The sequence below is a fragment of the Myotis daubentonii genome, chromosome 2, assembly GCF_963259705.1.
Source record: "Myotis daubentonii chromosome 2, mMyoDau2.1, whole genome shotgun sequence".
In the NCBI taxonomy this organism is placed as follows: domain Eukaryota; kingdom Metazoa; phylum Chordata; class Mammalia; order Chiroptera; family Vespertilionidae; genus Myotis; species Myotis daubentonii.
In genome coordinates, this window is record NC_081841.1 from 177489801 (window position 1) to 177510889 (window position 21089).

Consider the following 21089-nt stretch of genomic DNA (forward strand, 5'->3'; position numbering starts at 1 on the left):
TCCTTCATAAGAGGGTCACGTCTATCCTAAAGGCAAAGGCAACCTTGAGCGAGGCAGTGACCCCATCAGACTTGCATTTTGAAAAGACAGTTTGGCTGGCTATGTCAGAGAAGAGATCACAGAGCAGGAGGCGGTGTGCAGAAGGCAGCCGATCAGTGATTCTCTCTCATCATTGATGTTTCTATCTCTCTCTCTCCATCTCCCTTCCTCTCTGCATTCAATAAAGTATTTTTTTAAATCAGAAATATAGTTCCAAGGGAGGAAGTATTATCTTACTTGGTGGTTTTATGAATCAGAAATCTAAAAATGAAAATGTCTTAGCTATAAAATTGCCTGAAAAAATGTAAATTTTTTAAAAAAGTAAATTCTAAAAAAAGGCATAGAACTTCTGACGAGGTAAGTTCAAATTCTCATTGCTGGTTATTCAGGTCATGTCTGCCTGCTGCTGTGGGTCCCCCAGTCCCCACAAGCTATGATCTCTTTCCAGGCCTCTCCTGAAACATGTTCCTGTCCGAAATCTCACAAGCATTTTAATTAATCAATTTGGGTGAAAGCAAAGGCCGTGTATACTCTGGGTGCCCGTCTCCGGCAAGCCACAGGAGAAAGCGGAGTCTCTAATTACATCCATGCCATGAGCATAAATGAGTCTATATATAAACATGAAGCAGGTGTTTTTTTCTCTTAATGTATAACTGGGTGCCAATGAATGAATGTGCCAGGGTATTTGTAAAATTGCTTGATTTTTTTTTATTCCTTTGTCTGCTTCTCAGTAGGGAAAGTATTTTGGTCAGGTTTAGTCCTGCAGATGTGATAGAGGATGAGCATTGCTTCTAAACAAAAGCTCAAGTTGGGAGCTCTGGAATTCTGATAAAACAAGAAAATAGATTGTGCTTATAAATTTCATTTTTCAAAGAGTAGATTATTGGGACAAATTTAGATTTCATGAGAACTTTGAAATAATATGTTATTGTCTTAATTCAAATTTCCCTCAGAGAAAGAAAAAAATAAAATGTATAAAATTGTATTTGTCACTTCAAAAAGTTTCCAAACTCCATGGATGTGGCAACCATGGACTGTCTATACCCACCCCACCCCACTGATCTATAGTGGCAGAGTGATACTCCTTGGCGCATAACAAATATTTATTAGGTTAAGTTCAATTAAGTTTTACCTTTTTTTTCAGCCTTATTGAGATATAATTGTAAGTTTAAGGTGTGCAACATGTTGATTTGATGCAGTTATATATTGTAAAATGTTTACCACATAAAGTAAGTTAACAAGTGTTTATCACATAAAGGTATTTAATACCTCCATCACCTCACATAGCTACGGTGTGTGTTTGTGTGTGTGTGTGTGTGTGTGTGTGTGTGTGTGTGTGAACTTTTAAGATCTACTTGCAAATATATGATAGAGTATTAACTATAGTTGCATACTGTACATTATGTCCAAGATCTTACTCATCTTATAACGGGAAGTTTGTACCTTTTGACCACCCTCACCCATGCCACCCAACCCCTTCTCAACTGAGTTTTTTCAAGGTTATTTTTATTCTGTCATTATGTAGGAAAAGCTTAATAACATCTCCTTTAAGAAGAAAAAAGCTTTCTTTTCTTGCCTCCCCTGGAGCATTTTGAAAATCGTCTTCCAGATTAAAATCATCATTCAGTAAAATCATTACTAATTTTACATCTCCTTTTCTCAAGAAGTAAATTAAAAACACGTTTGATCACATTAAATCATACTTAAAAATTACATCCTACAGGAGTATAAACATGCAGAAGTCCCTGCAGCAAAATAGTTCTCACTCCAGTGCCACCCAGAGACCCGAGATAATGTCTAGCTCCCGTGTTAGAGCCTTTACTCCATGAAGTCGAAGACTTAGACAAAAATCCAAATGTCTGCCTTTCTTCCATGCTTGTTCTTTATCTCGCAGGCTCACATCCTGGGGGAAATATAACCCTCACTCAAGAATAGCTGGTGTGCATTCAGTGCACCATAGCAGTGTTCCATAATGCTCTGTGGACTTAGAGCAAATTCTCTTTTTATGTTCTCTTTAGGCAAAGTTCTATTTTTCTTGCAGTGTTTGTAAACAGGGTTTACATCGTAAATGGTCAATTTGTCAAAAATTAATTGACTAGAATTCACAATATTTGAGTCCTGTCAAAGATCAGTGAGTATTTTGTAAATATTGTCATTTGGCTACTCCACTTTTCTACTGTTGCAAAATAAATTACCCCCAAATTTAGCAGCTTAAAATAACAACCATATCATTAAAAGCAAGAGGAGTGTGGGTCAGGAATTTGGGCAGGGCTCAGCTGAATGATTCTTCTGCACCACAAGGTGTTGACTAGGATCACCAGATGGCAACAGCTGGCGAATGGGCTGGGCTGGCAGGTTGTAGACAGCCTCACAGCATATGTCTGGCAACTTGGCAGATGTGTCAGGCCAGTGGAGCTGCTATAACAAAAGTAGCATAAACTGAGATGGCTTAAACAGTAAATATTTATTTCTCATAGTTCTGGAAGGTCAGGAGTTCTAGATCAAGGCACTAGCAGATTCGGTGTCTGGTGAGAGCCCACTTCCTATTTTTTAGTCTCCTCAGTGTATGCTTACATGGCAGAAGGGGTTAGGGAACTTCCCGGGGTCTCTTTTATAAGAGTGCTAATCTCATTCATGAGGGTTCCACCCTCATGACCTAATCACACCCCCCCCAGAGACCCACCTTTTAATACCATCACATTGGGGATTATGTTTCAACAGATGGATTTGGGGGCACGCTAACATTCCATCTATAATTGGCAGTGTCGCTTCCACTGTATGCTCTTAGTCACAGTGGTCACGAAGCTAACCCAGGTTTAAGGGACAGGACATAATCGCACCTCTTAATGGCAAGCAAGTCAGAGACTTTGTAATCATCTTTAATTGGCAAAGGAGCACATCATAAGGAAATAATGCTGTTTTGTATCGCTTGGTAATGAACCAAGCAGCTATAATCCAAATATTAATTAAACATACTAAAGAGCATCAGCTATAACATCTCACAGTCATCCGTGTACCTTTTGCTCCTTTGGTCTTCACATCTGTTGCTGTCAATACTCCCGAAATGTCTTGAAAGTTATTTCCTCTCCTTCCCACTTCCACTGTCCAGTGGGAGTGCCTTAGGATAGTAACCTTTGTCGAGAGCTAATTATATGCTCAGCAGTGTGCCAACAACTGTACAGGTACTACCTCATTTGATTCCTCAAGTGGCCACCATTAAATAGACACTGTCATAATTTCCATTTCACAGATAAAGACAATGAGACTTGGTGAATTAAGTGACACGCATTCTCGCTCAACCATGTAATGGAAAGGCCTAAGCAAAAGCCAGGCACCTGACCCCATCTAACTGGAGTCAGTTTCCTCACTCCTAATCGTAAAGTCCAGGCTTACAGGAGTGGGTAGCCTTGGCCCAGGGCTGCAGCTTCACCTGCATCCTGGCTCCTCACTTTGCATGGCACTTTCTGGTTGAGCTGCTATACCCACCCTCTGTGCTAACACAGTCACAGCATCTCTGTTATACCAGTTATTTCTAATTATCTGAATGTTATTCTCCTTTTAGAAACAGAAGCTACATATACTGCTTGAGTAAGACAAAAGTCTTTTTTGTTTAAAAAGAGAAACCTTGGACGACACAGGAGATTTGTGCAGAAAAGACCTGATGATCATTAGCTGACATCTTAAAACTGCCCCGATTTAATTGGCAATAGACAATAGCTCCAAGAACACAGTAAAAAATAACGTTCCAAATATTTCAAAATATAAATGGCACAGAAATAATTAAGACAGCACAGGATGGCAGCCGCTGAAATAAGTAATGGCCACGTTGTGACCTAATTGGTTTCAGAGAAACTTACCAGCTACTGCCTTGGTGTCATAAAAGTCATGTTTGCTTCCTTCGCTTCGGAAAGAGAGATAAACGTGGCTTCCCTCAGCCCCAAAGAAGAAGGAGGTTTCTCCTGGTACCTGGGGAGCCTGCCCAGTGACAGACTTGCCCAGCAGTTGGGAGGGGAAGCAGTCCAGTCCAGCAGAAGCACACGGGCTGCTCTGTGGGCTGCACCTACCCTCTGGCCATCTGGGGTCTGGGACCCAGGGATTGCTGCGTTCACTCCCAGGCATTTTGCTAGTCCCAGCTCTGGCCTGCCACTGTTGCTTTCTTACCTGGTAATATGTCTAAACTAGACTCCTACAGGCAGGAGCTGTATGCATAGCCTTTATAGTGGAAATGCAAAAGAGTGGGGCAGTTGTCTGAAAAGCTACTTTTCCTTTTGTGGCCCTGGGGCATCTTGACATGCAAATTCAGTACAAAAATGAGAACTGGGGGAAAGGGATAATTATATTATAAGGCAACATGTGTTTCCAGGCTTTTTGGACATATAATTGACATATAGCATTGTATTAGTTCATAGTAAGTCTAGTTAACATCTATCACTGGACATAGTTACAATATTTTGCCTTGAGATGAGAAGTTTTAAAATCTACTCTCTTAGCAACTCTCAAATATGCAATAAAGTATTATCGATTGATTAGTCACCATGCTGGATATTGCATCCCAAGACTGATAACTGGAAGTTTGTACCTTTTGACTACCCTCACCCATTTCTCCCACTCTGTACTCTCTGCCTCTGGAAACCAACAATCTGTTCTCTGTGTTTATGAGTTCAGTTTCTTTTTGGATTCCACATATAAGTGAAATCAGGTGGCATTTTCCTTCTCTGTCTGTCTTATCTCACTTCACATAATGCCCTTGAGGTCCTTCCCTGTTGTCACAGATGGCAGGAGTTCCTTCTTTTTGATGGCTGAATAATATTCCATTGTATAGGGATATGTACCCACCCTCTCTATCCAGTCATCTCTCAAAGGACACTTAATGCTGTTTCCATGTCTTTGCTCCTTTAAATAATGCGACAATGAACATGAGGGTTCTGATATCCTTTTGAGAGAGTGATTTCATTTCCCAGAAGCATAATTACTGGATCATATGGTAGTTCAATTTTTTAATATTTTGAGGAACCACAATACTGTTTTCCATAGTCATTGTACCACTTTATACTTCCACCAGCAGTTTTCTTTTCTCCATTTCTGAAGTTGATCAGCACAATAATCATTCCTACTCTTTTTTTTTAAATTGTGGTTAAAAAAAGAAAGGCACATAACATGAAATCTACCCTCTTAACAAAATTTTAAGTGCATATTACAGTATTGTGAATCATATGCACATTACTACTCTTAATAATAATCCTGGGGTATTTCAGCTAATCTATTTTGGCTTTTGAGTCATATATATACATATATATATAGATATATATAGATATATATATATATATGAGAGGCCCGGTGCACAAAATTCGTGCATGGGGGGGGGGCGTGGGTGTCCCTCAGCCCAGCCTGCATCCTCTCCAATCTGGGATCCCTCTCACAATCCAGGACTGCTGACTCCCAACCACTTCTGCCTGCCAGCCTCATCACCCCCTAACCACTCCCCTGCCAGCTTGATTGACACATAACTGCCTTCCCCTGCCGGCCTGGTCGCTCCCAACTGCCCTCCCTTGCCCGCCATCTTTGACCACATGGGGGTGGCCATCTTGTGTGTTGGAGTGATGGTCAATTTGCATATTACCTCTTTATTAGCTAGGAGATATATATATATATATATATTAGTATTAGTCTAAACCAGATTTAAAAATCAGTTTAAAGTAGCATATTCTGACTGGTGATTAAAATTAAAAGAAAAGTAAATAGATATACACCTACATCAAAAATGTATCATTATAAGTTAGTTACATACTTACAAAGCAAATGAAATTAATTGAGATAGAGAATGGAAATACAGGGGCAAGCAGTTTGAGCAAATGTGGCCTTTGGGTTGCATGTTTAATACATAGAATCATCAATAGGCTTGCCTTTTTGCAAGACTAAGCAGGCAACAGCTTGGAAAATGGTCACCTTGAGCACTTTTACCACGGCAGGGTCAAAAATGAGGCGATGAGTTTGCAGACCCAGGAACCTAAAGGCAAGCACCATGAGAAGGAATAGGGAACAAAAGGATTGACATCACCAGAGAGAAACTCCCCCACTTGATGCTAGGAATCAAACAGCTTTTGCCTGACTTATTGAAGAGAAGGTCTGGTAGAGAAGGAGTGCTTTAATGTAATCAATTAAGAGAACCTTCTCAGAGATGTTTTAGATCCCATAATTTCAAATTATGACACTATACTAAGTCCTTTTGATCCAACCCCAAAATGTGTCTCTTTTTTCCCAGAGCACAACTGCTTTCAGACTTCCAGTCGAGCCAACATTATTAACTCAACCCAGTCATGTTGAGATAAACCAGATATGCTGTGATAGACCAGTACATATAATGATTTATGCAAATACTTATATAAAGAACACAATTAAGTACTTCATACTTATCACTTCCTTTAATTGCACTTTTTAGTAACTCCATGGTGCCAGTTTATGTTGTTTTGCGTGTGTGTGTGTGTGTGTGTGTGTGTGTGTGTGTGTTTCATGTGCAAGGATTTCTTGGTTCTTTTAGCAGGATACACCTGTCTAGAGAAACTGGCTCATTTGTTATAATTAATCTCCATCAAAAAGCCTGTTGGAAAGCCAAACAGGAAAGGGGATTATGTTTTATGAACACACAAAGCTGATATAAAGACATAAAAGAAACAGACCAGCTCTCAGGCACCAGTGAGCCACCTTCAGAACCTTAAAGGAGAAAACATATTTAATATTAAAATACTCCAACCAAACAATATGCACCTTCGGTCTATATCCCCAGATGATTAGATCTGAAAGATCTAAATACATTGTTACTTTTGTTGTAAGATTCTGCTGTGACATACACAGCAAGGTCTGCATTATCTCAGAAAAAAAAAATCAAAAAGTGTCGAGCTTCTCTGTGAGTCCTTGTTGACAGTTAAGTTTTCTAAGTCATGTGTGTCCATGAGGATAACATGGGCAGAGTAATGGGGGGCGGGGCTGGGGTAGAAGGACCTCCCTGATGCTCCAGGTGCTGCCCTGGATGCATTTGCTGTCACTCATCCCACAGGAGTGGAGCAAGAACTCAGTGAGGGGGTGCAGCTGAGAGAGCCAGGAGACCCTGAAAAAGCTGGTGCTGTTCACAAAGTCTGCTGACTCTCTTTGCTTCCCAGACAGTACTGTAGCTTTCTTATGAAAAATTACCTGTCTTAAAAGGTTTCTCATGTGCCTCACTCATAACTACTTATAGCCCTGGAAATGTGGTGATGTTAGACATTAGTTGAGCTTGGTTGGATATGTAATAAAAATAAAATTTGCTTTCCTTACACTAATACTATAAAACAGCTACTATAAATAGTGTTTTACATTAATAATATACTACATTTAAAAAGCATATAATAACCCTGGCCAATGTGGCTCAGATGGTTGGAGTGTCATCCCATACACTGAAAGGTGATGGGTTTGATTCTCAGTCAGGACACATACCCAGGTTGTGGGTTCAAACCCAGGCCAGGAATGTGTGTGGTGGCGGGGGGAGGAGAAGTAACTGATGGATGTTTCTCTTCTCTCTCTCTTTCTCTCTCTCTCTCTCTCTCTCTCTCTCTCTCTCTCTCTCTCTCTCTCCCCAAAAATCAATAAAAATTAAACAAATAAAAAACAGATTGTATGATATATTTATAGTTGCATGCTTAAAATATTCATGCACAGACAGGGGAAAGAAAACATGGGGCATATACCAAACTATTTACTCTAGAAAGGAGGATTATGCACATTCTATTCTGTGACCCAAAAGCTCAGAGATTTGTCCCCTGGCCATTTAACTAGTTAGTGACAGGGCAAGGACAAGAACCCAGGGCTACTAACCCCTAACTCCGTGGTCGGCAAACTCATTAGTCAACAGAGCCAGATATCAACAGTACAATGATTGAAATTTCTTTTGAGAGCCAAATTTTTTAAACTTAAACTATATAGGTAGGTACATTCAACTTTAAATTCAACTTTAAATTCATGGTTTTTGTCTTCTGTTTTTCTTTGCTTCTTCTTTGTAGCCATTTCAAACAGGGCACCTAAAAAAATGTTTCATTTTATAATAATAAAGCCACCAACACAAAAAAATTACAATTCTTAAATTGATGACAAAAATACCTGTAGGATTTGCAGTTGGTTGAAAATTACAGGTAACTTTATGCTTCGAGTAGGTACTTTTGTCACCCGCATGCGATTTGCGGACGCGACTGGCACTAACCACTGCACAATGAGACTGCTGACTGACTGGCTCACTCAACTCGTGCATGAACCGCACACACCTCCCCTGCGCTGTGTATCCCGCTGCCCGCCTGTGCTGCGTCTCCCGACCTACTGACACCCCCACTTCTTCTAATGTCACTTCTTCAAAATAGACTCGCCCAGGCCAAAAACCCACTTCTGCGCATGGGCCACAAAGTTTCAATCACACTGTATGTGCGCGCCCGTAAATGGTATTTTGTGGAAGAGCCATACTCAAGGGGCCAAAGAGCCGCATGTGGCTCGCGAGCCGCGTTTTGCCGACCACTGCCCTAACTCATAGCCATTGCCTCCATATCACTATCACCATCTTCTCCAAAAAACTAAAGCTTCCCAATCAATACTTCAGCTCACTATAACATCATAGACATTTTTGAGAGTTTATCATGGGATAGGAACCATAATAAGCCTTGAATATACAAAACCAAGAAAGATAACTTGCCCTATCCCCAAGGGTGTCAAGATGCAAAACAGAACAGCATGTTAGGTAAAGTGACAGAACAAACCAGGTCTGTTCCTCAGGAAATCCAGAAATGCTTCACACACATAGATATGCTTGAGTTGGGTCTTGACATTTGTGCATCCAAATTCACACATTGCTATTTCTCCAATATTCTCCATTTTCCCCACACTCCCGAAGAAATTAGACTCCATCTTTGAAATGCAGTGGATCCCTGACCTAATATTGGTTTGTTTTGTTTTTATTGTATGTGGGACTAGAGGTCCAGTGCACGGATTCGTGCACCAGTTGGTCCCTCAGCCTGGCTTGTGGGGATTGGGCCAAAACTGGTTCTCCGACATCCCCTGAGGGGTCCCATATTGCGAGAGGGCAGTTCTTGGGTGATGCATCCCGGAATCTGGCTCCCTCCTCTCTGGCTCCAGGTGCATCACACAAGAACTGCTGCTCCTGCACTGAGTGTCTGCCCCCTGGTGGTCAGTGCACATCATAGCTACTGACCGTTCACTTAGGCTTTTATATATACAGGTAATTTGCTATATTCAATTTTCTTACTCTCTTCTTTTGTTTGTTTGATTTTTTTTTCTTCTTGTTTATTTTCTTACTCTCTTAACTTGAACTTATTTTCTTATTTTCAGGTCTGCTTCTGTACATGTAAAATATCAGTCTTCAAATGAAATAAAATACTTCTCTAAGATTTAGTCATTCATTCCACTTTTTTTTTAATTTGCCATATAAAAGCAAATAAAAATGTGAATTAAGGGATATTTTTCAACTAGTCGTGTTGTGAATATTTAAACACAGGTTAAGAACCTGAAGCTCTAAGTTCTCAAATATATCATGCTCCTGTATTTTAACAGATGCAATGCTCTTGGTGGCAGAGCGACTGGAAGGACCTTTCAACATTGAGTCGGTCATGGACCCTATAGATGTCAAGATCTCTGAAGCCATTATGAACATGCAAGAAAACAGCATGCAGGTGTCTGCAAAGGTATTTGCATTAATCATATGTCTACTAATAAGGAAAGAGCAGTAATCTAAAAATTAAGTAACTAGATATGTCGGCTGGGATTATAAATTCTAATATATTGTCAGTGAGCTTTTCCTGTCAAGCTACAAATTTGCTACTTCATTAAAAATGTCTAACAAAATGGCATTGAGAAAGGAAGCAATCTTTTTGCTCACAACTACTCAATCATGAAGAAATTATTGGCTGCTAAAAAGTTTCAGAGAGCCTCAAGTATATTGACTAATCCCTGACATTTGTGAGCAATTTGGGGGGGGAAGAGTGGATTTAATGTTTGAAATGTCTACACACTCTAACCCTGTTCTCTCTTGAGGAACTTCTAATTATATCTTCAGCTGTGCAAGCCAGGCAAATGTTCTGTATGTTCAATTGTAAATAATTAAACATTCCATCTGACTTCCTTTTTTAAGACTATGGTGTAACCTTCATTAATGTATCTTCAGGGGAAAATGCTCCTTTGTATGAAGTCAAACACACATTCAAAGAAAAAAAGTAGTTCATTTTCATAAATCATGTGAGACGTAGCTTTTGGGTTTGCAGCTGCAGAACACAAATACCAGGTGCAGGATTTTGATTTGTTCCCACCCATTTGAAGATAAACAGGACCCACCTTAAACAAAATTGAGAAGTTTGCAATGGGTACCCAGCCGTTCCTTCATCACCCTTTTCACCCACAATGATGACTGCATAATGCCCTTCTGTTCTTTTGACCAGTCACCTTGTCCTGAAACACTAACCAAATCTATATCAGTTTTTTAAACCTGGTGACTGACTGAGTGATTGCATTTTAACAGAAAGTCATTCATACAAATAAATATCAGGCAAAGAGTTGGCTTAGCTTCCTTTGATTTTAAAATCCTTTGTGAAAGAGATTTCAAATCTAATCAAGGAGGAGGGAATGGGTGGGGGTGGGGAGAGCAGAGAGAGAGAGAGCCATAGAATCCAACTAGGTCTCTTGGCTGAGTATGAATCAAACTAGATTTGGGCTTTTCAGGGTGGACTAGTAGAATGTCGGGAAGGAAGAAATCTGTCCTGGGAGATGGATGAGCTGAGAGTTTCATAGGCCTTGTCCTGGGTTTTAATGAGTTTATGATATCTGGTGTAAAGAAGGATTCTCTAAATTCGCCATTACCTGTTAGAGAAATAGCATGGTTCCATGAAAATATATTTTCTTTCTTTCCCATTAAAAAATAGCAGTCATCTAGTCCTCTCAAACCTATTGCCTAGAAACAAATGAATGTTGCTTTGAGAGGCCAAACATCCCTGCAGCGCTTGAGTAGCCAGACACTAAAGTTGCTGATGTTCAAACTGCTCTAGAGAAAAGGGCATGAAAAACCACAGACAATACTGTCTGTGACTTGAGAGCACCCCACACTTCTTAGAGGCAGAGGGAGCCCATCGAGCTAGGCATGTACATATACATGTTCAAGTCTAATTATTCTATTAAAAATTCTCTAAGTCTTAGATGGACTCTTTTTATTACCAGAATATGGATGAGACATTTTTGTGGAATTTATCCAACTATTTTAGAATAGTATGGCTGTTCACAGGACTATACTTTTTATTGTACTATTACAAATGTCCCCATTCTCCCCAACCCTTTGTCTCCCTCCACCCAATCCCCACTCTGACCATCACCACACTGTTGTCTGTATCTTGGGTTATGCACATACGTTCTTTAGCTAATCTCTTCACCTTCTTTCATCCAGTCCTCCTTTCCTCCAGCCGCTCTGACAGTTGTCAGTCTGTTCCACGTATCCATGCCTCTGGTTCTATTTTGTTAAGGAGACATTTCTTTGTAAGAATTGTCAAAATCAAGAGTAGAAATAATATAGAACTTGTGAGAGTACACTCACATGAGAGTTTATAGTATGAAGGGTCATAAAATAGTAGTACCAAAAATGTCAAATGAGCTAGAAACATGTTTAAAAGGTGTATCTGGTAGTCTTGACATAGAGAAAGGGGATGGAGTGAGTTAAGGAAGGGAGAAGAGGAGGGCAGCTGGAACTCTGTGGGAAAGAGGGATGGGACAGGAGGCAGAGTCTGATTGGAAGAGGGCAAGGAGGAAGGAACAAAGCCAGCCTGTAATATAATGGAAACTACAAGGTGGCTGGAATTTGGCCACATCTACTAGGAAACACTGACAGGATTTGCTGATGCAATGGTTATGTTCTAAAAGAGGTCTTATTTCTTCAAGGGAATAGAATTTGGAAACATGTAGTTTTATTTTCCCTACAAGCCACATCCATGAAAATCACGCATGCACTAAAGCCTAAAATCTACATTCCAGCTAAGAACTGAGTGGTTGAATTTTTCCCTTTTTCAAGGAACCCTCAGCCACTGTTGATAGTCTCATCAAATTTGAAGTTCCAGATTCCGCTGGAGTATTTGCATAAACAGAGACTTCGTTAACTCCTAATAGGTGAGCTTCAAGTGAGACCAGGAACTGATTCCTAATTGCAGGCCTGACATCCTGAGAGTTGTAAACCTTACAAATGACAAAGACTGTTTACTCCAGGATATTATTGACAACTTCTCCTTAGAAAATCATTTGCCTTATTACAGCAGTTATGGATAGAACTCATTCCCAGTGCCTCTTTCAGAAAAGCAACAATATTTATAACTGCCAGCTCATCCTTATGGAGTGCTTCCCACCAAGGATTGTGCTGTGCTTTATATTTATTACAAGGAACATAGCAATGCTTCCCCCTTACTTTCCAGATAAGCAAACCAAGGCTTAGCAAAGTTTACAAAGATGTCAGGGTGCTTGAAAGTACATAGAGGAGTGCCTGACTACAGAGCCCACATTTCTGGTCACTTCATCACAATGATGTGGGTGCCTACAAGGCCAGTCTCACACAAGGGCAGGGTTCGGGAATACTTGCTGGCTAGATCAAGTATTAAGAGAAGGTTCATGAAGATGGTAAGGAAACAGAGGAGATAAAGCCAGGACTCAAGTTGTCTGTCTTTCTGTCTGATTCCGTTTACAAATTTACCTAGAACTTCTCACCTTACTAAATGCTACCAGAGTATTTCTCTTATATGGACCATCATTCATTGCTTCCTATCTTTCCTAGAGTTTTAATAGTATAAAATACTAGAGACCCAGTGCATGAATTCGTGCATGGGTGTGGTCCAGGAGACCTACCCCAATGGGGGCCCATCGAGCTGGGCTGGTGGGAGGGAGGTGCCATGGGCAGTTGGCCAGCCAGCCCTGCCCCTGATTGGGGGGTGGGGGGGACAATCGGGGCCTGGATCAGGCTGGTTGGCTACCGCAATACATGTCATAGCCACCAGTCGTTCTGGTCATTCTGGTTGCTTTGGTCGTTCCACCATTGTGGTCGCTGGGCTTTTATATATATAGATAAAATTGTATTTTTTCTCCCTTCTTCTATCTGAAGGCAAAAGATGAACACACCACAATTCTAGATATGAAATCTTCCTCCTCCAATACAGTGATTCTCATCATATCTGAAGTAGGAAAGAGCAAATCTTTTATACTTCATCACTGAGATCATGAATTAGCTATATTACAAACTAAGTAAAAGACCCATTGCCACTATGCATGCCCATGCTCCACTCTTGTCTTAGATCTGTTTTTATAGGTATTCCTCTCCTATTTAGCCCACAGCTAAGCTATTAGGGCTAAGGCACACTGACATTCCTTTTAAAAAACACACTAGAGGCTCAGTGCATGAAATTCATGCACAGGTAGGATCCCTAGGCCTGGCCAGTGATCAGGGCCAATCAGGGCCTTCCGGCTGCCGGCCGGGGCCTTCCATCTGGCTGCTGGCCAGGGCCTCCCTTCCCTGGCTGCCGGCTGCCAGCCAGAGCCTCCCTTCATTCTGCTCCACCTCCTGGTGGTCAGCACACATCATAGCGAGCAATCAAACTCTCGGTCGAACTCCCGAGGGGACACTTTGCTTATTAGCTTTATATATATATATATATATATATATATATATATATATATATATATATATATATATAATCTAATCAATCTTTATAGTCAAGTCATAATATGTTGGCAATAACATTATGGCACTCGTCTCAAACTCTTGATTTGTTTTTGCTTTGTACAATATACTATATATAGTGTATATTATGTAATACTAGAGGCCCAGAGCACAGACTCGTGCACTGGTGGGGTCCCTCAGCCTGGCCTGCACCCTCTTGCAATCCAGGACCCCTCGGGGGATGTTAGAGAGCCAGTTTTAGCCCGATCCTCTCAGGCCAGGCCTAGGGACTCCACTGGTGCACAATTTCATGCACCGGGCCTCTAGCATGCATATAAGCTCTTTGGTTAATCTCTTTCTACCCCCCTCCTCCCCCTTTCCCTCTGAGATTCATCAGTCTGTAGCATATTTCCATGCCTGTGCATTGATCATCTTCCCCCTGGTGGTCATTGCACATCATAGCTACCAGCCAATTGGCCAGTCAGCCAGTCGGCCAGTCAATTAGGCTTTTGTAAATATAGATATATGTATACATGTTTAAAGACTGGGAGGAGCAGCATTTTTAAACTTTTGTTGGTTCTTTTTAGACAAATAATCACTGGTAACAATGATAATCATCATGCTTACCATTAGTTGAGCAACTTCTATATTCATTCAACAAATTATCTACTGTTTACCAGGCATGAGAAACACAGCAAAGGACAAAACAGATTCTCTGCCTTTATGTCAGTCTCTTTCTAGATGCCTTGCATATTTATTTTAAATCCTTACTGCCATCTTGAAAAGCATGCATTCCCTGGTTTTACAGGCAGAAATTGTTATATTAGAGAGATTAAGTAGTTTGTCTGAGGTGTTGAATCTAACAAGTGGCTGATCAGGGATTGTAACCCAGAACTGTCTGATCTAAAGAAACAGATTTTCCCAGTGTGCCACTGTTTCCTCAGTGTCTTCCCCCCAGAACTAGACATATTTCAATACTGGAGGGACCAGCCATTTCAGGTAAGAGAGCACTGTTACCTGAAACCTACTAAAGGGAACCTACTGATAAGAAACTCAAGCTGCTAGTTCTTCAAACCCCAACTAAGCTTATTGCATTCACCAACTTCACTGTCTTCATCAAAGAGAATTTCCTTCATTATCCTACCACTTCTTCTTACCCACCCAAATCAAAGAATTTGCAGGCTTTCAGAAAGTTCCCAAGAGAAGGAAGAAAAAAACTTTGAATCTCTGCCTGTGGATTTCAAATGTGTTGATAATCACCTTCTTATCCTATCAGGGAAGATGAAACTCATCTCACTCGATCTAACTTAAATATATTAGGAGTAATTTCAAATCTAATCCAGGAAAAGATTGGTTTGTCAGATATAATCTAAATTAAGAAGGAAGACTTACTAAATTCCAATTGAAACCATCCATTCAATTCATACTTATTACAGACGAGGGTAGAACCCATTAGAGAAGAGCAGGATGGCTCTTCAGGTACTTAATTTTCTCCAGACAATTCTTTCTGAATCTAAAGCTCAAATAAAGACGGGGGGAAAAAGCCTCGGAGAACAAAAAAGGAATATAATAATTTCCGCCTCTAGCTGGCGGGTCTTCGTTTCCTCATCTGTAGAATGGGGGGTTGATTGAAATGTCCCCTTTCCAGCTGTAACATTTAATACATTATCTTTTCATTAATGATTAGGTTTCTTTTTCTGGCATCTACTTAACATTTTTTTCTATGGAACTTTTCCTTTCAATATATTCAGGTAGAAATAACATCTTGGGAATTCACATGGAAAAAAAGTATCTTCTTTTTAGCTATGAGGACATTTTTTTAGAATTTAGCTTAAATAAATATGTTTATATATACATGTAAAACATGTTAAACATACATGTAAAACTTTGAGCCCCTGTATTACATGTGTCCTTAAGGCCGTAAACATTATTCTTTGTGATGTGGTTACTTGTGTAATTACCTCCTCCTTCTGGGATTATAAATTAGTGGAGGACAGGAACTACATCTTGCTCATTCTTACATTCTACAGAGAGCCACCTTAACATGCCATTTTACACATGGAAGAAACAGTACATTCTGTGTAATTGAATTCAGAACATGGAAGTATAATGCCACAGAGAGTTCAACAAGAAGGAATAGAAATGACCTTAAATGTACTTGAAGTTAGTCTAGTATCCTTAAAAATTGCATAAAAGTTACAAGGCAAATTATTTATCTGTCTAAACTCAAGTAATTCACATTAAAAAGGAGGATGCTGCTTGAATTATCAGAGGGATCACTTCATATATTGGATAAATATCTAACCACAGTGCTGTACACCTGAAAGTGAAATAATATTGGTTATCTACTGTAATTGAAAATTAAAACTTATAAAAATAAATGAAAACAAAATATTCTTCTAAAAAAATGAGGGTGCTAGTAGCACTCATTCATGGGATCATTTCAGAGTAAACTGATATAATCCATGCAAAATGCTTAGCATGAACTATGTCAAATGAAAACCACTCATAAAAGTTAAGCATTGTACTAGTTGTTATTGAAAATGTCTATAATACAGAAATTATAAAGAGCATTGACTCCATGGTTTTACCTCTTCGATATAAGTCTGGTAACTTATCTTTAGAATCTAAGATCAGATGAACAGGTTTAGTATAAACACACCTGCATTTAAGTCTACTCATGCATGTGATATTTTCAATGGCAGAGAATCACCTCAAAAGGGACTCAGACTTCTGTCTGGCCTATGACATAGCACTGAATAAATGTCTAGTCATCAGACCTTCGAAAGAAGCAGGCTAGAAGGAAGCACAGAATAGGTGCAGATCATGTCGGCAGCCTGGCATCTGGCCTGTGCGTATCGGCAGCACCAATGCCAGCAGAGCAAAGGTTTAGAGGAATTTCAGTGGCCTCTGCCTACTATCACATTATTCCTACATTAAGGGAATAATTGACCTGACAAGTGGTTCAGTCCCTTCTGTCTGATCTCTGATAAAAAAGCCAATGGCCATGCACTTTATAAAGCTTTATTTCTATTTCTTCTTTAGTTTTCTTAAAAAAAAAAAAAAAAAAAAAAAAAAGAGCAAGCTCTCAGTCATTTTTAAATTCAGAATTTTTTTCTGGTTATTGAAAGTTTACATTCTTCCCATCAGCTCTTACTTATAATATTCCAGCAAGAAGCAATGACCTTAAACATCTTTGATTCTTTGATCCTTCGTTTCTATATTTAAACACACACACACACACACACACACACACACACACACTCACACAACTAGAATCTGAGAATCCATCCCATTCTTGTTTGTAACATTACTGAATAATAGGACCAGATTTTTCAGATGCTAGATATAAGAGGGAGAGGAGACACCATTTTTTTATAAAGTAAAATGAAGTTTCAAGAAAATTGCTTATGATGTATTTATCGGACACGCACCCAAAGCAAACTAGTTTTAACTTTTCTTCCAGGTAAAAGGAATATTTTTTTCCTCCTTTTGATGATAAAATACAACTCCTGATTATCCATAACCTTAGGAGATTTATCCTAAGACTTTTCTTTCATTTTAACTTTAGGGCAAAAGATGAGAAGATTGCATTTACTGTAGTATACTCAAGAATCTGTGATTGCAGCTCAGTTCAGTTTTTAACACACACTTAGAGCGTTCTTAAGAACAGAAGTTATCTGCTCGCTCTCCTGAAAGTGTTCTTCCAACCTCTTCCTGCCTTAAAGAGAACAGCTTCCCTAGAACTGTGATTCCCGTGGACAGTAGATTACTGTGTCAGGGTTAGTGTTAGTGGCCTCTACCCATTCTCACAAATACACAGTTATTCCCAGCACTTACCAATTCCCTTCTCTCAGGGATATGCAGTCTGGTTTGATCCTGGTACAGGCATTGCCCAGCCAGTTGATATTTAAACATGTGAAGGAGCTACTTATGTGTGCTTACAGCTACTTGTTCTGCTGGAAACTTGGAATAAGATATGGTTTTCTCTTTCTTCTAGCACAATATCTTCATCTCTTTCATATCACCTCCTCATTGTACTAGAATATATCTTAAACATTATCCAAGTAGCTTAGATGCCCTGCAAAGTGAAAAAAATCAATAAATTATTCACTCATACATTTCACTTGCTAGCTAAACAATATATTTTTTAAAACACAGTGTTCATTGGGGTGAGTGACAAAAAGAATTCTTGTGTAGAAAATCCAGGCTGCCTGGGACACAATTTTCTGGGTTTGCTTTAGCAGCAGTAGGAGTTTTCATCCCAAATCTCTCTCTAGCCCAGATTACTCTCTCGATCACATCTGTTTATCCAGCTGTCTGCTGCACACCTCCACCTGCCACCTCAAATGTACCTGCCCCAAACTGAGCTCACAGTCCTCTCATAAACCCTTCTCTTCCGCAGGGTCCTCTATCCCAAAGAATGCCTCCTACTGCTCTTGGGTCCTTGCCAGAAACCCTGCTGGCTCCTCTTCTTTACCCTCATACTCAATCCATAAGGAAACCAATTGAACAGTCATTCTAAATATATCTTGAATTTATTCACAGCAGCTCTCTAATTCTATCACCTTACACATGGGTTATAGAATCCTGATTAATTTCCTGCCTTGGTTTTGCCACACTCCAATCCATTTCCCACACAGCAGCCAGAGGGATTCCTGAAAGTGCAAATATGTTCACATCATTCCCCTGCTTGATATCATTCCATGGTTCTGTTGCCATTAGAATAAAGCCAAGAGGTAATCCTGCAAGATGTTGTCCTCACCGTGGCCCTCCAGGCCCAGTACTCACTACTCCTCCCACCTTATATTATTGAAGCAAATATTTATTGAGCATCTATTATCATGTGAGTACCATACTCGATGCTGTGGGTAGAGGTCGTAGTGAATAAGACCTACAAAGCCTGAGTCTTAATAGAAGCTTTAATCGAGGAGGTAAGAGAACCTCTATATGTACCAGATATATGGGACAGCCTTGGCTCTGTGGCTCAGAACCATCCTCTATTATCCATATGCTTTTGTACTTGCTGTTCCCTCATCCTGTAACATGCTATCTTCTCCACCCCCCACTCCAAATACACACCATTTGCCAGGCGTACTCCAACTAGTTCTTCACTTCCCAGGCAAGATTCAGTGGTAGACTGGCCGCTGTCCATAGGAAACATGCTACTTTGTAGTGTTTCCCAATTTCTGTGTTGATTTCAAGCTACCCAGCATGATGTCACTGAACACAGAGTAGTACCCCACTATATGGTTGTATGTAAGTAACCTCAGCATAGAATTGGCGTGAGTAGCCTCAGAGCATAGATAATAGTAAGCAATTAGAAAATAATAAGTTGTGATTGTATAGGACCTTTGTTTTCAATATAATTTATATAATATTAAGTGCATACAATTTAACTTTTAATAATCATTGTGTTTAATGACTGGATTGCAAAATTCCTGAAAATTTAACAAGTGGTCTTGTGAGCCGGTAAGAACCAGCTCTGTCCAGCACACCGTGGCTATTCTAGGAATCTTTCTCTCACTCTCCAGGCTGGGTTAGTTCTCCCTCCTGGGTTCTCCCATCACAGTTATTACATTCTGTCGTAATGGCCTGATTTCTTATCAGTACCTCATGAGCACAGGGCCATGTCTAGTTGGCATATCTCCAGCCACCTATGTCCAGCCTTCGTGACACAACCACCATTTGTTGAATGGCAGGTTGAATGATGACACAAAGCCAGGCTGATGAAACTTACATGTTTATGTAAATTTTGCAAAGTGATTCGTAGAGAATCACTTTAAACCTTATAAACAAAGAGGATATGAAATAATCATTTAGCTAGGCCAACGGGATCAGGGTTTCTTTCTCTCCACACTCAAAAAGCGCTTTGTGCTTTTCCACCATTTGGGAGGAAATATCAAGATGTCTGTTGCTTAAAGAATGCAAAAGCTTCAAAGGAAAAAAAAATCATCTCTCAAGCAAATGGAAAAAATTTATTTTATGGAAGAACTGATTTTAAGAAGTATGCAGCAATCTGACATATTCTGGAACCCAGCTGCGTAAGCATCAGAGCAGATTATCAAAACCTTAAAACTGACGTGGTAGCTGGAGTTGGAAAAAATGAAGCCAATGAAAAGCAGCCAAAACTGAAACTGATTATTTAACTTGATTCAGTACAACCCAGAATTCTCCTCACAGAATCCTAAACCCATCTAGTGTCTTAGAGTTTGCCAGAGAACTTGGCCAAGGGGCCATTATAATCAACATTTAAGGAAAGAAAAACATGAATCAGGGAACAAAGAGAGGAAGAGAACGAGAGAGGAAGCGAGAGGGAGAGGGGAGGAAATATGAAAGAAGATGAGAGATTGTTCTGAGACATAAGAATGAAAACCTGTTTTCTTAAAAGGCAATCCATCAAGGAAATTGCCAAACTATTGCAAGTATAAAACTAAAACACCCTGATATTTAAAACGTTTGTGCAATCACAAACATTGTATAATGATTTTATAGCTAAAGAAGAAGTCCGTATTTAAATGTTTTAAATTTATATTCAGGGGAAAAAAACTTCAAAGGCTATTAGCAGAATACTGTTAGGAACCAGAGGAAAAAACATGTGAAATGAGGTTCTAGGTACTGCTTTAATCTTATATGGTGGTGATGACATAGCTAGCTCTTCTTGCTGCTACTGTTAATGAAATGGTTTTTTTTTTAAAGTATTTTAACTTCACATCTATTTACTAATGATAAGTGGACGTCCCTTCACTCTCCCATTTCAGTTCCACATTTCACTTCCACTTGGAGAAAAGGCCACCAGCTCCGTGCTGAACCCAGACAGGTGGGGGCAGGACTGTGCTACCCGCAACCACTGCGGTGCAAGGGAGGTTCTGCCCCAGCCCACGCTGTTGTCCACTTTGCTGTGGGAAGCAGCCAGTGCCTGAGATGTGCTCCCAGTTCCCTCTAGAACCCAGGCGCTTGGCTTGCCCACCTGACTCTTTTGTACAGAAAGTCCTCTGCTCTCTCATGGGCTTGTCAAGCAAAGTGAGTAGCAATTAGCAAATGATCAAGAAACAGGACCTTCCAGAGGGATGCCAATTAAATCCACAATGAGCCATCACCTCAGGCCTGTCAGAATGACTCTGAGGGAACCCTCCTACACTGCTGATGAGAAGGCACATGGGTGCGGCCACTGTGGAAAACAGTATGGAGTTACCTCAAAAATTAAAAATGGAACTGCCTTATGACCCAGCAATCCCACTTCTGGGAATATATCCAAAGAACCCCTAGATGCTAATTCAAAAGAATAGATGTACCCCTATGTTCATTGCAGCATTATTTACAATAGCCAAGATTTGGCAGC

At 40.0% G+C, this 21089-nt stretch overlaps 1 protein-coding gene across 1 annotated transcript in view; it reads left to right on the plus strand.

The window, feature by feature from the left end:
* GPC6 (glypican 6) overlaps positions 1-21089 on the plus strand; it is a 1130094-nt gene that overhangs the window by 998719 nt on the left and 110286 nt on the right. The window contains exon 5 of the mRNA XM_059684950.1: positions 9625-9755. Coding sequence (XP_059540933.1) covers positions 9625-9755 — 131 coding nt within the window. The remainder of the gene's footprint in view (positions 1-9624; positions 9756-21089) is intronic.